Source organism: Hypanus sabinus, chromosome 21, assembly GCF_030144855.1.
Source record: "Hypanus sabinus isolate sHypSab1 chromosome 21, sHypSab1.hap1, whole genome shotgun sequence".
NCBI lineage: Eukaryota > Metazoa > Chordata > Chondrichthyes > Myliobatiformes > Dasyatidae > Hypanus > Hypanus sabinus.
In genome coordinates this window covers 30,193,295-30,212,733 of record NC_082726.1, presented here as the reverse complement: position 1 = coordinate 30,212,733, position 19,439 = coordinate 30,193,295, and the positions used below count along the sequence as shown (strand labels likewise).

The window sequence follows — 19,439 nt, the reverse complement described above, 5'->3', positions numbered from 1 at the left end:
TGACCAGAAGATACAAAAGCCTGAAAGCACATACCACACATCTCACAATAGACCACTGTTTAAAAAAAACTATTGAATGGTTCTCCAGTACAGTAAGATGGACTCTTGACCTCATAATCATCTTGCACCTTATTGTTTCCCTGCTCTGCACTTTATTCTGCATTGTATGATTATTGTACCTTGTTCTACCTCAGTGCAGCATGTAATGATTTTGAACACTTCCATAAAGTCATCTCTTTTTCCTTGGAGAGAAGGAAAAGTCCCAGCCTGTACAGCCTCTCTGTATATCTAAGGCATTGAGTTATAACAACATCCTTGTAATCTTTTCTTCACTCTTTCCAGTTACATCTTTCCTATAGCATGGTGACCATAACTGAACACAGTACACCAATTGCAATCTCACCAATGTCCTGCACAACCACACCATGACTTCCCAGCTTCTATAGTCAGTGCCCTGACTGATTAAGGTCAGTGCTTCAAAATTTGTAGGACAAGAACACTGATGCAGGGGGCACCACTGTACATTCATTCATTGCTGGTGTATCAGTGGGCATAACGAGAACTTTACAAGAATCAAACACAACAGTTCTTTAATTCAAATTGTAAATCATTCAATGCAATCATGCAATTACTTTTAATCAGCTAGGCAACACTACATCAAAAATACACTCCAGCTCATGGGCGATGCACTTCAAGTGGAAGTTCTTCACTGGAAGATTTCACAGGGTGATAACCAAAAGTTTACCAAATAAAAAACAGATTTTCTCTGCAATTTATATATTTGCTGCTCAATTGCATATAATTTATATTCCAAATATGTTTTAATCTTGTCACTTACAAATCCAAACACAAGATATTCTGCAGATAAAGTGCTGAAGGAACTCAGCAGATCAGACAGCATTTATGGAGTGGAACAAAATATTGATGTTTCGTGTTGAGGCTCTGTGTCAGTTATAAGTCCAAACAGTTAACAATATAATTGCTTTGCCTCTAAGGGAAAAACATCTTATATGTCACATTAAAACTCAGAATTCAGCACAATCATTGTACATTTCATTGTTAATCTGAAGAAACAACAATTTACACACACACACACAAAGTGCTGGAGGAACTCAGTGGGCCAGGCAGCATCTTTGATGCCACACTCAGGTTGGAGGAGCAACACCCTATATTCCATCTGGGTAGCCTCCAACTTTATGGCATGAAAATCAATTTCTGGAACTTCCCGTAATTGCCCTCCTCTCCTTCACCATTCCCTATTTGCATTTTTTCTCTCTCGCCTTATCTGCTTACTTGCCCATCAACTCCCTTTGGTGGTCCTTCCGTTCCTTTCTTCCATGGCCTTCTGTCCTCTCCTATCACATTCCGCCTTCTCCGGTTCTGTATCTCTTTCAACTTCCCAGCTTTACTTCACCCCTCTACCCCCCACCTTCCCGGTTTCATCTATCACCTTGTGTTCCTTCCTCCCCTCCCTCCACCTTCTTATTACGACTCCTCGTCTTTTCTCCAACCCTGATGAGCAACGTTTACTATGCTCTTCTCCATAGATGTTGCCTGGCCTGCTGAGTTCCTCAGCATTTTGTGCGCATGTAGCTTGGATTTCCAGCATCTGCAGATTTTCTCTTGTTTGTAAACAATGTTTCATGTTTTTTTCATTGTCAGATGATCACCAGTAGGTCTCACACACCCATAACAAATTTAGCCACACATAATCCAAATCCTGGGGAGGTGCCATAGTTACTAAGAGAGAGTAGTTGCGTGGCACATGGCAATGTTCGCTTCAAACATCAAAGTTCTGATTCTAATCCATATTAGCTATTCAACTGTTACCAGCAATTCAAATTTTAATTCCATTTGTTCAACTGCTAGGGTTTCTTTGTTCACAGGGTTTAATTTCATATTTAGTAACTTGAGGGAAGGCATAGAGTTGAGGGTCTCAAGTGGCATCTCTGAAAAAAACAAAAAAAGTCATTCTACTATAACATGCAATAAACTTGAACAATCCAAATCCACTGTTTCTCCCTCACCACTAATAATATACATTGATTATTTAATTTGCTGCTGCAAGTTTGACCTTGCTGTACAAAACACAATTCCCACATTTTATTAATGTAATATATCACAGTTCAGTGTTCGAAGGAAAGATGTATTTGGAATTCAGCATTAAAATCCCAAAGAGCTTCACGGAATGCCAGGAGAGAAAACTGACAATTCTACATTGATCACCAGCAGGTATTCCTTCAACTCCAGAAGAGCAAGAAGGATACACACTTTCTCTCTTTCCTCTACAGGTTTTCAGCCTCCTGGACAGCTCCATGGCACTTACCAGGATAAAACCAGGTCCAAATGCCAGACACTAGTAGCTTGAAACGTCTGCTTTGTAAAATGTTTTGTTACCAACTCAGAAAGGATGGCAGGAGCAGAGACTAGGGGTCAAGTCACAGCTCTGTGGACAAACTGGGACTTCAGTCTATAACTCAGATATGTGTATATTACTTATATATGCGAGTCTGCTAATGTGCACTAGAGATTGGGATTGTTGTTTTCAAATAAATAATCAGCTTAGCTAGTACCGAATGGTCAAGCAGGCTTCAAGTGCTGAATGGCCTATTCATGTTCCTATTCATGTCCCTCCTGATTAAGGGTTTTGGCCTGAAGCGTCGTTATTACCTCCTCCCATAGATGCTGTCTGGCCTGCTGAGTTCTGCCAGCATTTCGTGTTTTTTTATCATGTTCCTATTTACTGTTTCTCTGCTGGTTAAGCATTGTATAAACTGTTATTCACCGATCAAAAACCTGCAGATGCTTAAAAGCTGAAATAAAATTTTAAAGGTGTGGAGTAATCAGCAAGCCAGGCAACATATGTGGAAAGGTTTATTCTCTGGAAACCTTTGTCCTATCCAACCCTTCAGCACCCTCCCTGCATCTTCAAACCAACTTGTTTTCTCACATTCCAATTGTGATGAAGGGTTGTTGCCCTGAAGCATTACCTCTGTTTCACTAATTACGGATGCTGCCTGACCTGCTGAGTGTTACCAGCATTTTCTGTTCTTTGGCAAATTAAATTGCTTAGAATACTAACAGCAAAGCTCATCATCAATGTTCCTCGTTTCCTCACACAGTTTATAAACCAGAAATGACACATTACAACTTGAGGGGGAAGCAGCCTGAGGAGTCACACAGAATTAGAATGAGAGATGCAGTGTGAAAACTGGCCCTTCACCAAGCAAATCCTTACTGATCAACAAACATCCACTTTTACACTAATTCTACCCTTAACCAATCTTATTCTCTCCATATTTGCTTCAGCTTGCCCCTAGATTCCACAACGTGGCTTGTGTAGGGGCATTTCACAGCAACCAGTTAGCATGTCAGCCCATGTCTTTGGGGTGTGGGAATAAACCCACATAGTCACAGGAAAATGTGCAGACTTCACACAGATGGCACCTGAGGTCAGGACTGAACAACATTTCTGGGGCTATGAAGCAAAAGCATTACTAACTGTATCATTGTGCTGCCTTTTGCTCTTATCTTATAGCCTCTTCCTTTCTCAATGGTGCCACCTCACCATAGACAACCACACTGATCCTTGGTTAACCTTTTAGAAACATAGAAAACCTACAGCACAATACAGGCCTTTCAGCCCACAAAGTTGTGCTGAACATGTCCCTAATGTAGAAATTACTAGACTTACCTATAGCCCTCTATTTTACTAAGCTCCTTGTGCCTATCTAAATGTCTCTAAAAAGAACCTATCGTATCTGCCTCCACCACCGTTGCCGGCAGCCCATTTCACGCACTCATCACTCTCTGAGTAAAAAATTTACTTTTGTTCTTAATAGACTTGTGGAATTTCTTACGATTCTCATTAACTAATCTGTTAGAAGTCTCTAATGAACCCCATTGGACACAGATTCCAATCCAAGAAAAGATCCATTTATTCTTCTTTCTAGTTTCTATCCATGAACTAATCCTCAATCCACATCAGTATATAACACATAGTACGATGAGTTCCAACCTTGATCAATAGTACCTTATGTGGCAGTTTATTAAAAACAGCAAGACCATAAGAGGGTACGAAGAAGGCCATACAGTCTATCAAGTCTGCTCCACCAAACCAGATTTATTATCCCTCTCACCATTCTCCTGCCTTCTCCCTGTAACCTTTGACACCTTTACTAATCAAGAACCTGCCAACCTCAACTTTAACTGTCCCCAGTGACTTGGCCCCCGCAGTCAAAGTAAAATTTATTATCAGAGTACATACATGTCACTACATACAACCCTGAGATTCTTTTTCTGCGGGCATACTTAGCAAATCTGTCAAGCAGTAACTACACATGAACAATGGGCAAATGCAGATAGAGATAAATAGCAATAAACAACACGCATGAAATAACAAGATAGAAGAGTCCTCAAATGAGTGTAGTTGTCCCATTTTGTTCAAGAGCCTACTGGTTGAGAGGTCATAACTGTTCTTGAACCCGGTTGAACAGCTGTTGCTGGCAATGAATTCCACAGATTTACCACGCTCTGGCTAAATACGTTCATCCTTGTCCCTATTCTACAGATATGCCTTCTATTCTTAGGCTGTGCCCTATGGGCCAATACTCCCCAACTACATCCTCTCCACATCCATCTTGGCCTTTCAGTATTCAATAGGTTTCAAAGAGTCATTCATTCAATGCCTCATTCTTCTAAACTCCAGCGAGTACACTCAGAGCCATCAAACACCCTTCACATATCAACACATTCATTCCCAAAATAATTCTCATGAACTTCCTCTAGGCCCTCTTCAACCCTCTCCGCACATCTTTTTTGGGATAAGAGGCCCAAAACTATTCCCAATACCCCAACTGCAGTCTGACCAATTCCTTATAAAGTATAAGCATTACATCCTTACTTTTATATTCTAGTCCTCTCAAAATGAATGCTAACATTACATTTACATTCCTTACCACCAGCCTTCAAGTTAACCTTTAGGGAATTGTGCATGAAGACTCCCAAGTACCCTTGCACCTCCGATTTCTGAATATTTTCCCCATTTATAAAATAGTCTGTGCCTTTATTTCTTCTGCAAAAGTGCACGACCATACACTTCACTACACTATCTGCCACTTCTTTGCTCATTCTCCTCATCCATCAAGGTCCTTCTGCACACTCCCTTCTTCCTCAACACTACCTTGTCCTCCACCTATATTCATATCATCCACAGACCTTGCAACAAAGTCATCAATGAAGGGAAGCGGTCCCAACACTGATCCCTGTGGAACACCACTTGTCACTGGCAGCGAACCAGGGAAGCCCCCCTTTAGTCCCACTCTTTGTCTCCTGCCAGTCAGTCAATCTTCTATCCATGCTAGTATCTTTCCTGTAGTAAAATGGGTTCTTATCTTGTTAAGCAGCCTCATGTGTGACACCTTGTCAAAGGCCTTCTGAAAATCTAAGTAAACAATATCCACTGACTCTCCTTTATCTATCCTCAATGAATTCCAACAGATTTGTCAGGCAAGATTTCCCTTTCTGGAAACCATACTGACTTTGGCCAACTTTATCATGTGCCTACAAGTACCCCGAACTCCATCCTTAATAATGGACTCCAACATCTTCCAAACCACTGAAGTCAGGCTAGGTGGTGTATTCCTGTCTTTTGCCAACATCCCTTCTAAAAGAGTGGAGTGATATTTGCAATTTTCCAGTCCTACAGAACCATTCCACAATTTAGTGATTCATGAAAACTCACTATTTATGCCTCCACAATCTCTTCGGCTACTTCTTTCTCAATCCTGAAGTGTCATCCATCTGGTCCAAGTGACTTATCTACCTTCAGACTTTTCAGCTTCCCAAGCACTTCTCCTTAGTAATAGCAACTACACTCACTTCTGGCCCCTGACACTCTCAAATTTCTGGTATACTTTTGTTGTATTCCACAACAAAGGCTGACGCAAAATACTTATTAAGTAAATTTATCATTTCTGTCTCCTTCATTACTACCTCTTTAGTGTCATTTTCCTGTGGTCCACTATTACTCACACCTCATTTTTACTCTTTATATATCTGAACAAAACTTTTTGTATCCTCTTTTATATGATCGGCTAGCTTACCTTCATATTTCATCTTTTCTTTCCTTCCCACTATATTTTACTCTATTATATGCCCTCTTTCGCTTTTATGCTTTCTTTGGCTTTTCAGCCCCAGTTGCCTCATCCTACCTTTCGAATACTACTTCTTTGAGATGTATCCATCCCGCATCTTCTGAATTGCTCCCAGAAACTCCTGCCATTGTTGTTCTGCCATCAGCCCTGCTAGTGTTCCTTCCAATAAACTCTGGCCTACTCCTCTCTCATGCTTCTATAATTCCCTTTACTCCACTGTAATACTGAGACATCTGATTTTATCTTCTCCGTCTCAAACTGCAGTGTGAGTTCTATCATAATTATGATCACTGCCTCTGAAGGCTTCCTTTACCTTAAACTCCCTAATCAAATCTGGTTCGTTACACAACACCCAATCCAGAATTGCCTTTCCCCCGGTGAACTCAACCAGAAGCCATCTCTTAGGCATTCTACAAATTCCCCATCTTGGGATCCAGCACCAACCTGATTTTCACAATATACATGCATATTGAAACCCCCATCACTATCATTACATGCCTTTTCCATCTTCCATTGTAATTTGTATCCCACATTCCCAGTACTATTCGGAGGCCTGGCTGTATATAACACCCTTCAGGGACTTTTTAACTTTTGCAGCTTCTTAACTCTATCCACAAGGATTCTGCATCTTTTAATACTACAAAACTGTGCAGAATCCTTACATGTATATTTTGAGCTAGAGTGTCTAATACTTTTGAACAGTGCTGTAGTAATTGTATCGCACTCTACCAGTGCCGCAAAAAATCATGACATATGTGAGTGATGATAAACCTGATTTTGATATGGGTCTCCCTTGTGGACTGAGAGTGGGAAAGGGGAGTCATGGTTGGGAAAAGTGGAAGGGAGTGGGGAAGCAGCCAGGAGCACCAGAAGAACATTATACAATGATCAATTAACCAATTGTTTGGAACCAAATGACCTTGCCTAATGTTTCAAGGCTGGGTGTTCCTGCACCCATGCCACCCCCCCCCCCCCCCACCCCTGGTACTTCTCTGCCATCTGTCCCACTCCCCTCACCATTTCCAACATCCTTTACTCTTGCCAAATTTACAAACTCGCAATCCGTTCCACATTGACACCTAACTGCCTATCCTTTCAATACAATGTGTATCCTTGGATGTTAAGCTCTGAACTATGATCTTCTTTCAGCCACTACTCAGTGATGCCCACAATGTCGTACCTTCCAATCTCTAACTGCGCTAAAAGATCATCTGCCTTATTCTGTATACTGTGTGCATTCAAATGTAACACCTTCAGCCCTGTATTCATCATCCTTTTCAATTTTGCCCCGTGTTGTACTTCAACTCATTCCAGTGCCTGTCCTTCCTCACATTCTCACCACACACTGCATCTACTTGTTTACCAACTGCTTCATGCTCAACCACATCACTGCGGTTCCCAATCCCTTGCCAAATTAGTTTAAACCCTCCCAACAGCCCTAGCAAACCTGCCTACAAGAATATTGGTCCCCTCACTTACAGCAGGAGATCTTTTCTTCAGCTTTCTACCTAACTCCCCATATTCTTTCTTCAGGACCTCCTCCCTTTTCCAACTTATGTCATTGGTACCAATATGTACCATGACATCCAGCTGCTCACCCTCCTACTTCATAGTGCTGTAGACCTGCTCCGAGACATCCCTGACCCTGGGACCTGGGAGGCAAAATATTATCAGGATTTAATTTTCATGTATACCAAATTTCCTGTCTGCCCCAATAAATATGGAACCTCCGATCACTACAGCACTCCTCTTCTTCCCCCTTCCCTTCTGAGCCACCAAACCAGTCTCAATTCCAGAGATCCAATTGCCATGGCTACCCCCAGTAGGTTGTTCCCCCCAACAATATTCAAAGCAATATACTTATTATTGAGGGGGATGGTTACAGGGCTACTCTGCACTGACCGTCTATTCCCTTTCCCTCTCCTGACAGTCACCCGGGGACCTGCCTCCTGCAACTTAAGGGTGACTACCTCCGTTACTCTATCATTCATTTTCATTCTCCCATATCAGCTAAAGGTCATCAAGCTGCAGCTCTAGTTCCTTAACACTTCCTAAGAGCTGCAGCTCAGTACATGCAGGTGTAGTTATCAGGGAGACCTGAAGACTCCCACAGTTCACACAAAGACCATATCTCTAAATCTGGACCCATTCTCATTGCACAACCTATGTACAAATAAACAAAGCTTGGAGGGGGGGGGGGAAGAGCAGAGAAAAGCTTACTAAAAACTACCACTCTAACAATGGTCCACTCCAACAATTCTACTTACACCTCCCTTATTGGCTCAAATAAAACTCACTCCCAATGAGACTTGTTCTTTTCAAATGGCTCCTATCTTGCAATGATGTCTCTGTCTCTCTCTCTCTCTCTCTCTCTACTTCAAATTCACTACATGAAAGTATATGTCATCGAATTATCATTGCTGACTCCAGGTTCTGAAACTGTCAACCCTACAGTAGTGTGGGCGTACTTTCACTGAGAAGAGTTAACGAGTTCAGGAAGGCAGCTCACTGCCACCTTCCTGGGGGCAAAAAAAAGCTGGCCTTGCTATTGCCAGCCACATCTGAAACAAATGACCGACAACACTCACCAGTGATCTCGTTTGCCTCTAGGTTAATATTTTCCAGCGCTGTCAGCTCTGTTAGCTGGTGTGGAAAGCTAGAGAACTTGTTTCTTGCAAGATTTATGTTTTTTAAGTGTGTCAGAGTCTTGACTTCATCAGGCAGCTGCTTCAGGAAATTGCCTTCAAGATTTAATTCTGAGGACAAAGATTTGGTAAAATAAACCAGCTTAATAAGGGTAAGAGAAACAGGGAAAGAAAAAAAAAATCCAAAATCCAATGACTGCAGATGGTGGAAATCTAAGACAATTCAGCAGGATTAGTGAAGGGTCTCAGCCCAAAATATTGACTGTACACTTTTCCATAGATGCTGCCTGGCCTGCTGAGTTCTTCCAGCATTTTGTGTGCGTTGCACTATTTGGTACATGTCCTTTTCTCATCACTACCATCAGGGAGGAGGTACAGGGTCCTGAAGACCCATACTGAATGTTTTAAGAACAGCTTCATCCCCTCGGCCATCAGATTTCTGAATGGTTCGAGCTCCCATAAACACTACCTCGTTGTTTGTCTTTTACACTATTTATTTTTGTAATTTATAGTAATTTTATGTCTTGCGCTGTATTACTGCCACAAACCAACATGACGCATGGCTGTGGTAACAAAACTGAATCAGTTCTTAATGTTTCGGTGATCTTAGATATCAGCTCTCTCTCTCCACAGACTACTACATCTGCAACATGTTACCACCCACACTGGACCCTCTACAATTCGCCTACTGACACAACCGATCAACAGATGACACAATAGCCACAGCTCTACACACCATTCTTACACATCTGGAGAAGAGAGATGCTTACATGAGAATGCTGTTCTTGGACTACAGTTCTGCATTCAACACCATAGTTCCATCCAGGCTTGACAAGAAGCGCAGAAACTTCGGCCTTCACTCTGCCTTGTGTAGCTGGATCCTGGACTTCCTGTCAGATCGCCGGCAGGTGGTAAGAGTGGGTTCCCTCGCCTCCGCCCCTCTGATCCTCAACACAGGTGCCCCTCAGGGCTGTGTACTGAGCCCCCTCCTTTACTCTCTGTACACCCATGACTGAATCGCCATCCACAGCTCCAATCTGCTAACTAAATTTGCTGATGACACTACACTGCCTCATTATTATTTGAGATAATCTCAAATAATAATGAGGTAGCCTACAGAGAAGTCATCACCCTGACACAGTGGTGTCAAGAAAACAACCTCAATGTCACAAAAACAAAGGAACTGGTTGTGGACTACAGGAGGAATGGAGATAGGCTAGCCCCTATTGACATCAATGGATCTGGGATTGCGAGGGTGAACAGCTTCAAGTTCTTCAGCATCTACATCACCAAGGATCTCACGTGGTCTGTACATACTGGCTGCGTGGTGAAAAAGGCACAACAGCACCTCTTTCACCTCAAACGGTTGAAGAAGTTTGGTGTGGGTCCCCACATCCTAAGAACTTTCTACAGGGGCACAATTGAGAGCATCCTGACTGGCTGCATCACTGCCTAGTATGGGAACTGTACCTCCCTCAATCATAGGACTCTGCAGAGAGTGGTGTGGACAGCCCAGCGCATCTGTAGACATGAACTTCCCACTATTCAGGACATTTACAATGACAGGTGTGTAAAAAGGATCATCGGGAAACTGAATCACCCCATCACAAACTGTTCCAGCTGCTACCATCCAAGAAACGGTACCACAGCATAAAAGCCAGGACCACAGGCTCTGGGACAGCTTCTTCCACCAGGCCATCAGACTGCTTAACTCATGCTGACACAACTGTATTTCTAAGTTAATAATGTTGTACATACTATTTATTATAAATTACTATAAATTGCACATTTAGACAGACGTAACATAAAGATTTTTACTCCTCATTTATATGAAAGATGTAAGTAATAAAGACAATTCAATTCAATACCACAAGAATTGTGGATAATTTCCAGCATTCTCCATTTTACTGAGAAGAAACAAGCCTTTCTCTCTGTCATGAACCTTGGGACAGTGGGATCCAACTTGGTTTGGTGATAGGAAGCAAAGACCATTGTGTATGAGTATTTATCTGTCTGGAAGCCTGTTACAAGCGGTATACTCCAGGAGCTGGTACCTTTTTGTTCTTAATTCATATAAATGAATGAGATCAGAGGCTCTAATTAATAAGTTTTAGGCAACACAAAAAATTTCTTGCATTTTGAGTAAATGGTAGGGACATTAGGAGCAACGGGATGTAACCTTGGGGTGCAAGTCCATAGTTACCTAAAAGTGGTTACAGAGGTGGATAAGGCAGAGAAGAAGGCACTTAGTATGCTTGCCTTTATAAGCCAAGACACTGAGTACAAGAGTTGGGATGTCACATCACAGGTGAACAAAACCTTGATGTACATGGGGTATTGGGTACAATTCCAGTCACCACACTCTAGCAACGATGTAGTAGCAATAGAGAGGGAACAGAAGAGATTCACCAGGATATTTCCTAGACTGGAGCGATGTAGTTCTAAGGAGAGATTGAATAGGCTGGGTTTATTCTCACTGGAACATAGCAGGCTGAGGCATGGCTTTATAGTGGTTACTGAGGTTCATAAAATTATAAATAGTTTAGACAGTCAAATAAACTCTTCTTGGACTTCCAGCCAGGTACAGGTATCAATTTTAAATGAGATATCAATGACAAACTCCAACATCTTCACCAGTAATGAAGCCTAAGCATGTTCAGTCTGATGGTATATATACTCCCATTGTCTATCCCTCCTGATTGATTAGTCCCACCTTGTTTATAATTGAATTCCAGTTCCTACCTATAGAGAGAGCTTAATCTTTGTTAAAATTCTTATTCTCTAGTCTTATTTCAATGGCTTTTATCACCAGGCAGTCCTAAAAGCCATTGGCAGGGCACAGTAGTTTTGTGTCGTCAAAGTCAATCCTATGGCCATTATGAATGCAATGTTCTGCTACCACTGATTTCTCTGGACAACCCAGATACACTTCTTATGCTCTTTGGTACGAGTTTCCACCATGTGCCCTGTCTGGCTGATATACACTGCTCCACATTCACAGAGAATCCTATAAATGCTGGCCATCCTGCGTCCCAGATCATCTTTGACTCACATGAGCTGGGATAGACTGTCATTCTTTATTCCAGGCAGTGGAGCTTACAGCTAAGGGCAGAGGCTTTATAGGAGATCTGAAGCAGAGGTAGTGGTTCTCTGGAATGAGCTGCCAGAAGAAGTGGTAGAGGGAGAAATGATTACCAACATTTGAAGGCATTTGGACAGGAAAAGTTTAGAGGGATGAAGGCAAATGGATTTATCATTGATAAGCATGGAAAAGGGCCCAGTCCTGTGCTGTAAAATTCAATAATTTCATGATATACAGTAGGGTTCATGCTTTGTTATGGTTCATGTACTGTTTAGTCAGTGGCTTTAACATGCAATCTCCTATAAAATAATTTTAGTGAATTTGAGTGTTAAGGTACATAAATATTATGACAGTTATATCAGGCCTCAGTGAGACAATGAGTGGAGCACTGTGTACAGTTCTGGTCTCTCCTAAAGAAGAAGATTCTTCCTATGAAGGGACCGAGCAAAAATTCACTGGACTATTTCCTGTGATGGGAAGCACATCATATCAGTAAGCTAAACTTTTATTCTCTCAAAATCAGAAGAACGAAAGTGACCCCATTGACACTCAACGAGCATACAGGACAATCTTCTGAGTAGTTTGAAAGAGAGTGACGAGTTTCTCAGTAACTATGAGGGTGGTACAAATTCCTGCAGGAGGGCATCCTACCATCATTCACATGTTTACAGAAGACACCATTGTGTTCCATTATTAGTTTCCTGGGGGTGAGAGCAGAATAAAGGACATAGGAGTAAGATCACCTCAGGAACAAAACACACAATACAATTCGATGTTTAACACATTATTTTGAATCCATCACAATTAAATGAGACTCTTTTTAAAGTCAATCCAATTAAATAAAGACACTGTCCTAATGGTCTGAACAGTTATTTGATCTTGGAGCAGTAACTGGAATCCTGTGCTTGGGGTGTTGGTATTCAGTCTCAAATATCCCCTAGTGGTTCCGTGCTAATAAGGTGTCAATGGGAAAAAAAAATTAACCAAACTGGTGATGTGGCAAGTACCTATGTGAGTAGATGCAGACGTTGTGGGATTAGTTTGGTTAATTATTTAATTACTAGGTTAAGGAACACACAAGATGCTGGAGGAACTAGGTGGGTCAGGCAGCATCTATGCAGGCGAGTGGACTGGTCAGCATCTCAGGCTATGACCCTTCATTAGGACATCCAGGTGGTGGGGGTGGGCTGTGTTCTTGGACAAAGGCATCAAATATTTATGTGTTCCTTTCCATGAATGCTGCCTGATTGGATGATTCCTCCAGCATTTTGTGTGTTGCTCAAGATTTCCAGCATCTGCAGAATCTAGTGATTATAGTTACCAGTTTAATAAGTTTGGCACAACATCGTGGGCTGAAGTGCCTGTTCCTGTGCTGCACTCTTCTATATTCTAGAGTGAAGCAACAGTTCATCCAATTCCTAGAATGGTTCATTTGTCCTTTTTGGGGAGACTAAATAGAATGGGCTTGTGCTGTCAAGAGTATGAAAGAATGGGAGATGATCTCATTGAAACAGAGAGAATGTTTTTACAAGGCTTGACAGCTGAGATACAGGGAAGATAGTTCCCTCATGTGAGATGTCTATACATCGTATGTCATAACCTCAAAATATAAGGTCAACTTTACAGAATGGAGATGAAAATAAAGTTCTTGATGCAAAAGGTAGTAAATCTTCAGAACTCTCTATTTGATTTTGATTTGATTCCAAACAATTGATCTATTGATCATTTGGAATCAGGACAAATTGATAGATTTTTAAGTATTTTGGGAATCAAAGTATTTTGACTGAGGGCAGGGCAGTGGAACTGAGATAAAAGATCAGCAATGACCTTATCAAATGTGAAAGAATGTATCAGGGGTTGAATGATCTACTCCTGATTCTGCATCCAATGTTCCAGCTCGAAAGAGATTGAAGAATTGTATGTATAACTAGGCAATAGCCAAATTCAGAACAGAAAAGGGGTAATGAATTGTACTTTTCAACAATGCATTCATTGTATATTTTTTTTTGTGACATGATGCTGTAACTGTTGTCAGGGAAGGAACAGGGAATTTACTCAGTGACAACTATTGGATGCTCTAGTTAGCATTATAAGACACAGGTAACCTGGAGAAGCCTTACCCCGCATCTGGCTAAAGTTAGTCATGAAGTCATCGGTGATGGACTTCAGTTCATTGTTTTCCAGAGAAACGAAGTGAATGTTCTCCAGCACGTCCTTCATAACTTTGAAGAGCGCAACTGGAAAAGAGGTTAGCTTGCAGTTCGACAGGTCTGGGAAAACAAAGATAACAAATGTACGCTGTCAGAAGGAAAATAAATAATCAGAAAAATTCACAGTGTAGAGGATGCCATTGCCCCGTGCCTTCACACTGACTGGATTCCAATGAACCCAAAGTGCCCTCCATCCTTGTTTTGATGGGATGCTACTTACCATATTATTCTGTGTCTTGTTTTGATTGGGCTCACCCCTTAGTTCCATTCTTATCGCTACCCATGTTATCGTTTACTTCTACTCTTTTTCAAAGACAAATCTACTTGTTTTAGAAGCTATTTCTACTTCCCCTGCGGTTTCTGGTTAGTGCCTAAATTCTTCTCATCTAGTTATTCTTCTGACACAGATCCTATAGTCATAGTCACAGAGGTATCCAATATGGAAACAGTCCTGTTGCTGCAACACATCCATGAAGAACAAAGGTGTCCATCAAAGTTAGTCTTACTTGCCTGCATTTGCTCCATGTCCCTCAAAACCCTTTCTTAGCCACGAACCCGTGAATGATTATCTCCCTAGTAACTTATTTATTAATCAGTGAAAGGAATATTCCCCACATACCCTTAACTAATATTCCTGTAACTAATTGTTATCTAATTCCTTTTCTACTAATTTATGGAATAGCCATATCTTTGATATTCTTAACTTCAACATTGCATCTGAACCATAAACAAGAAATACAGTACTGTGCAAAAGTCTTAGGCAGATAGATATATATATCTAAGGTGCCCAAGACTTTTGTACAGTACTGTATTTCTTGCTGTCCACTCTCTTCAATGCCCTATTAGTAGCTTATAAAGTTTTGCTGAAAATCAGTGTCATTTCCTTCAGAAAGAATTCCATAAAAATTGTAAATATTACATTAAGTACCTCAAATATGGCCATTATTTACTTTACTTGTATTACCAAAGATTTACCCAACTATGCAGCAAGCTTATAGCCATCTGACAAAAGTGGCTCCTTACATACAGGCCTGAAGGGCCTGGACACTTTTCTGAGGGAAGAAGGGGGAGAAGCCACAGAGGGAATTTTAAAGGAAGGATTTCCACCCTAATCCTACAGAGGACCCAGAAATGGACAGGAAGCACACCTGTAACCTGCTGCAAGATAGAGTGCAAGCAGTAGTTTGGGATGAGCAAGGGTTGAATTCAATGTCACTTTAATTCCCAGCAAAATCCAAGGCAAAGCTGGCAATCCTTTATGAAGGGTTTATCTTCTGTCCCCAACTGATTGTAGTTGTGGAGCAGACTGCAGACAATGATTCTGTTCTTATAAACATATAAAAGTTAGGCACATTAGAAATTTGGAAATAATCACACAGAGCCAGGCAGTGATCAGGGTCCCGATTTGCAAAAGCCCACTGCACACACTGGCATTTTTACCAGTTCCATGTTTTGATATACTGTATACTCATGGAGATAGATGTAGCACAGAGATAGGTTCTCTAGCCAAACTCACCCATGCAGACCTGAGCTGAAACCTTTTGCCATGGGCCCATATTCTTCTAAACATTTTTGATCCATGAACCCATCTAAATGTCTTTTAAACATTGTAATTGCACCCACCTCTATCATTTCTTCCACATACCCACCATCCTCTGTCTTTTAAATATTTACCCTCACTTTAAAACTATGCTCTGTAATTTTAGACTCCCTTACCCTGGGGAAAAATACTACCCCTATCTAGCCTATCTACACCCTTCAATTTTATCACCGGCTTATAGTTCTCTGTCTTGTCCACATCAGACAATCCCCCTTCTTCTGTTACCTCACCTGTGGCTAATGAAAGTACAAAGATATCTGCCAAAGCTCAGTAATTTCATCCATCCTTTTTATCCCTCAACATCTGAGGATATACCTCACCTTATGAGGTGTATCAAGACCACCACCAGCTCCTCTTTTTTAAAGTCAATACACTTCAGAACATCACTGAACCCATTAGCTATTACATTCTTCTCCTTGTTAAAAACAGACAGGAAGCATTCATTCAAGACGTTACCAATTTCATCTGGCTCCACACAACCATCATTACACTAATCCTTAAGACGTCCTACTCTCTTCCCCATTTACCCTTTTGTTTTTAATATACTGATAGAATATTAAATGTACTCCTCTATATTCCTTTACTCGAGGGTCATACTTCATCACTGTTGCCTGAACCTGACAATATGCCTCCTTTCTCCTGACTAGAGCCTCAATATCCCTCATTAACCAGGGTTCCTTAATCCTGCCAACATTGCCTTTCACTCTAACATGTCTTTTTAAAGCCTCCCACTTGCCTGTGTTCCCTTACCTGCTAAAAACCTTTCCCAATCAATATTAGCAAGTTCCTGCCATCATCAAAATTAACATTGCTCTAGTTTAGGATTTTAACCTGGGGATTAGTCCTGACTTTTTCCACCTCTATTTTTGACTAACTAGTCCTCTTCTTCTCTCAATGTCGCAGAATTCTTGCTTGGCACAGTCCCAAGAAAGACCTCTTGCTGCCATGTTCACAGCCATTCTCCATTTAACCAGAGCTGCTTATTCACAGGCTTTCAGCTGAAGGAAAACTTCACAGCTGGATGCACAACTGGATTTTGGTTGCCTCTACGTGCAATTGGCTGCATCTCCAGAAGTATTACCGGAAAGTGATCCGGATTGATGCTGTAACAACCTCGCATTCGGCATCAATAAAACTAAAGAACTGATCATAAATTTCATGAAGGGAAAGGAGGACAAATATGTGCCAGTATACATTGCAGGATAAGCAATAGAGAGAGTCAGCAACTTTAAATGTCCTCTCCTGGGTGTTAACATATCACATGACTGATCCTGAGCTCAGCACACTAATGCAATTACAAAAAAGGCACACCAGCATCTTTACTTTATTTAGAAGGTTAACAACATTCTAATAACCTTATAAATGCATGCTGAACACTCTAATAAACTACAGACGTACTGTTGAAAGGATCCCGATTGGTTGCATTATGGTCTGGTGCAACAATTCAAAGATGCAAGAATGTAAGAAGTGACACAGTGCTGAACTCAGCCCAATACTCATGGGCCATTTCTCCCCTCCATCTGCAGTATTTCGATGAGGTGCTACCTCAAGAAGGCAACTTCTGTCATCAAAGGTCCCCACCACCCCGGCCATACCATCTTCTCACAGCTACCTTCAGGCAGAAGGGTTAGAAGCTTGGAGTCCCACAACACCAGGTTCAAGAATAGCCACTTCCCTTCAACCATTCTGTTTTTAAACAAACCTACACAACCCTAGTGTAGCAACACTATGACCACTGTGCAGTACAATGGGGATTTTTCTGTTCTAGTTGTGTTTGTTCTGGTCTAATTTTGCACAATTTATGTTTAGTTTTTATTCTTGTGTCTCTAATGCTATGTACCTGTGATGCTGTTGTTATTAAGTTTTTCATAGGACCTGTGCATACACATACTTGTGCATATGACAATAAACGACTTTTGGTTTTTGAGCAAAATTCCACTTTTCTGCCAACAGATATCAGGACCCACTACGTGTATATCTCCAACAATGGGGACTAGGATTGGAAAATCAAATTTGCAGCTTAATATGTCACCCTGTGTTCTCTGTGCACAAGTCACCTGCCTCAGACCAGTATTTCCTGCGGTTCCACGTCCTTTCCAATTGTTAAAATCCTAACCACTCTGGCTCTCCATCTGGGCCTACAGCGTACAAAGTTAAAATACAAGCCTGGAGTTGCCTAGCAACCAGCTTCTGCATCACTGCACCGCCTATATTTCTATACACTCTTCCTGCTTTGCCCTTCTGGGTTCTGAGTCGTATTATCTGCCACACTGGTTTAGCTATATAAAAAAAAAGTATAGCTTTCTCTCTAAGCCGCAGCCAAAGCAATTGGAACATAGATAGTCTTACACTGCCCCTTCCAGAGGAATGTCCCTGCATCCCACGGTGTTAACTTCAATCCGAGGCAGCTGCATGGAAACCCGATTCCCCAAACCACCAGGGCTCAGCTTCATCCCAGGGCACTTACCCAAAGAGTTCCTGCCCTCCGCCACCGTTTCGTTCACGATCCGTGCAACTCTCGCCGCGTCCCTCGCCATTCTGACTGCAACACAATGACGACCAGATAAGCTACAACTCTGACCAGCTCCAGTACTGAGAAAATCCAGTGACTTGTTGAACACTGAAATGCAGCCAATACTTGGGAACTTGTCATCACTGTGCATCCAGGGTAGAGTGGGCATCAGGGTACAAAGGGGACAGAGATATGGAGGGCAGGGGTAAGGTGGGAGAGGGCATCAGAAATATGGTGATGTCTGGGATACGGAGGAGTTGGGGGTACAGTGGAGACGGAGGTTTCAGAGAGAGTGGGGATGCACGGAGAAGGCACCGAGTGCATCGCGGTGGGGGAGTTACAGAGGGATCTGTGTACATTGCGTTTCAGGAGTTGCACGGAGAGTCGGGCATTACGAGTTGGGGGTAGCACCTCCCCACCAATGGAAGCCGGGAGCTGTGATTCTGGGTACCGGCCCAGGGACGGGCTGAGAGTGCCAGCACCGACCCATCCACCCCGACTCCAACCCTACCGGATTGAGCTCACGCCGGTTCCGGGCCGCGCTTCTTCCGCCGACAAGACTCACCCGAGTTCTGGGATTCCGCACCGGTGCCTCCAACGACAGCGAAACTACCAATGTCCACCTGATCCGACAGTGACTGGGACACGGGCGCCGCCCAGCCTCGGCCCGGGGCGGGCAAGGGCGGAGTCAGAGGGGGAGGTCTTGGGTGCAGAGTTGGGTGGGTGTGGGGAACGGCTGGCGTGGGTTAGGTACTGTCAGTGAGTACGTGGTTGGAGAGAGAGAGAGGGGGCAGGGTAAGGAGGGGCGGGGGAGTGTGGAGAGAGGGAGGGGTGGGGAGAGAGAGGGGGAGGGTGGGCAGGGTAACGGAGGGGAGCATTGGGTGGGGCAGGGGTTGGGGAGGGAGAGGGTGGAGGAGGAGAGGATTGAGGGGAGGGAGGGGGGAGGTGGGGAGGGAGGATGGGATGGAGAAGGGCGGGCGGTGAGGGAGTGGAGGGGATGGTGAGTGGTGAGGGGAGGGAAAGGGTGGAGGAGGGCAGAACTAAGGGAGGGAGAGGATGCAGGAGGAGGGGAGGTGGGGAGGGAGAGGGTAGAGGAAGGAGGAGGGGATGGAGAAAGGAGGAGAGTGAGGGAGTGGAGGAGGTGGTGAGCAATGAGGGGAGGGAGAGGGTGTGAAGTATGGGGACGAGGGGAATGAGAGATGGAGAAGGGTGGAGACTAGGGAGGTAGAGGGGAG

The 19,439-nt window shown here is 42.8% G+C and overlaps 1 protein-coding gene across 1 annotated transcript; it reads right to left on the bottom strand.

The window, feature by feature from the left end:
• Positions 1 to 573: 573 nt before the first annotated feature.
• On the bottom strand, positions 574 to 18,949 carry LOC132378909 (leucine-rich repeat-containing protein 20-like). Its single transcript, XM_059946214.1, has 5 exons — positions 18,770 to 18,949; positions 18,160 to 18,234; positions 14,003 to 14,152; positions 8,744 to 8,911; positions 574 to 1,949 (listed from the first exon to the last, which is right to left on the bottom strand). The coding sequence occupies exons 2-5, from the start codon at positions 18,227 to 18,229 to the stop codon at positions 1,816 to 1,818; spliced, it is 522 nt and encodes a 173-aa protein (XP_059802197.1). The 5' UTR covers positions 18,230 to 18,234; positions 18,770 to 18,949; the 3' UTR covers positions 574 to 1,815.
• Between the last annotated feature and the right edge of the window lie 490 nt (positions 18,950 to 19,439).

What these genes read in the sequence shown, in the direction of transcription:
- LOC132378909 (XM_059946214.1), bottom strand. Translation starts at nt 18,229, where the DNA reads ATGGCGAGGGACGCGGCGAGAGTTGCACGGATCGTGAACGAAACGGTG. An exon ending in GGAGGGCAGGAACTCTTTGG is followed by an intron (nt 14,153 to 18,159) that starts GTAAGTGCCCTG and finishes TTGTTTTCCCAG; the next exon opens with ACCTGTCGAACTGCAAGCTA. An exon ending in AGAGGCAAACGAGATCACTG is followed by an intron (nt 1,950 to 8,743) that starts GTGAGTGTTGTC and finishes TGTTTTTTTCAG; the next exon opens with AGATGCCACTTGAGACCCTC.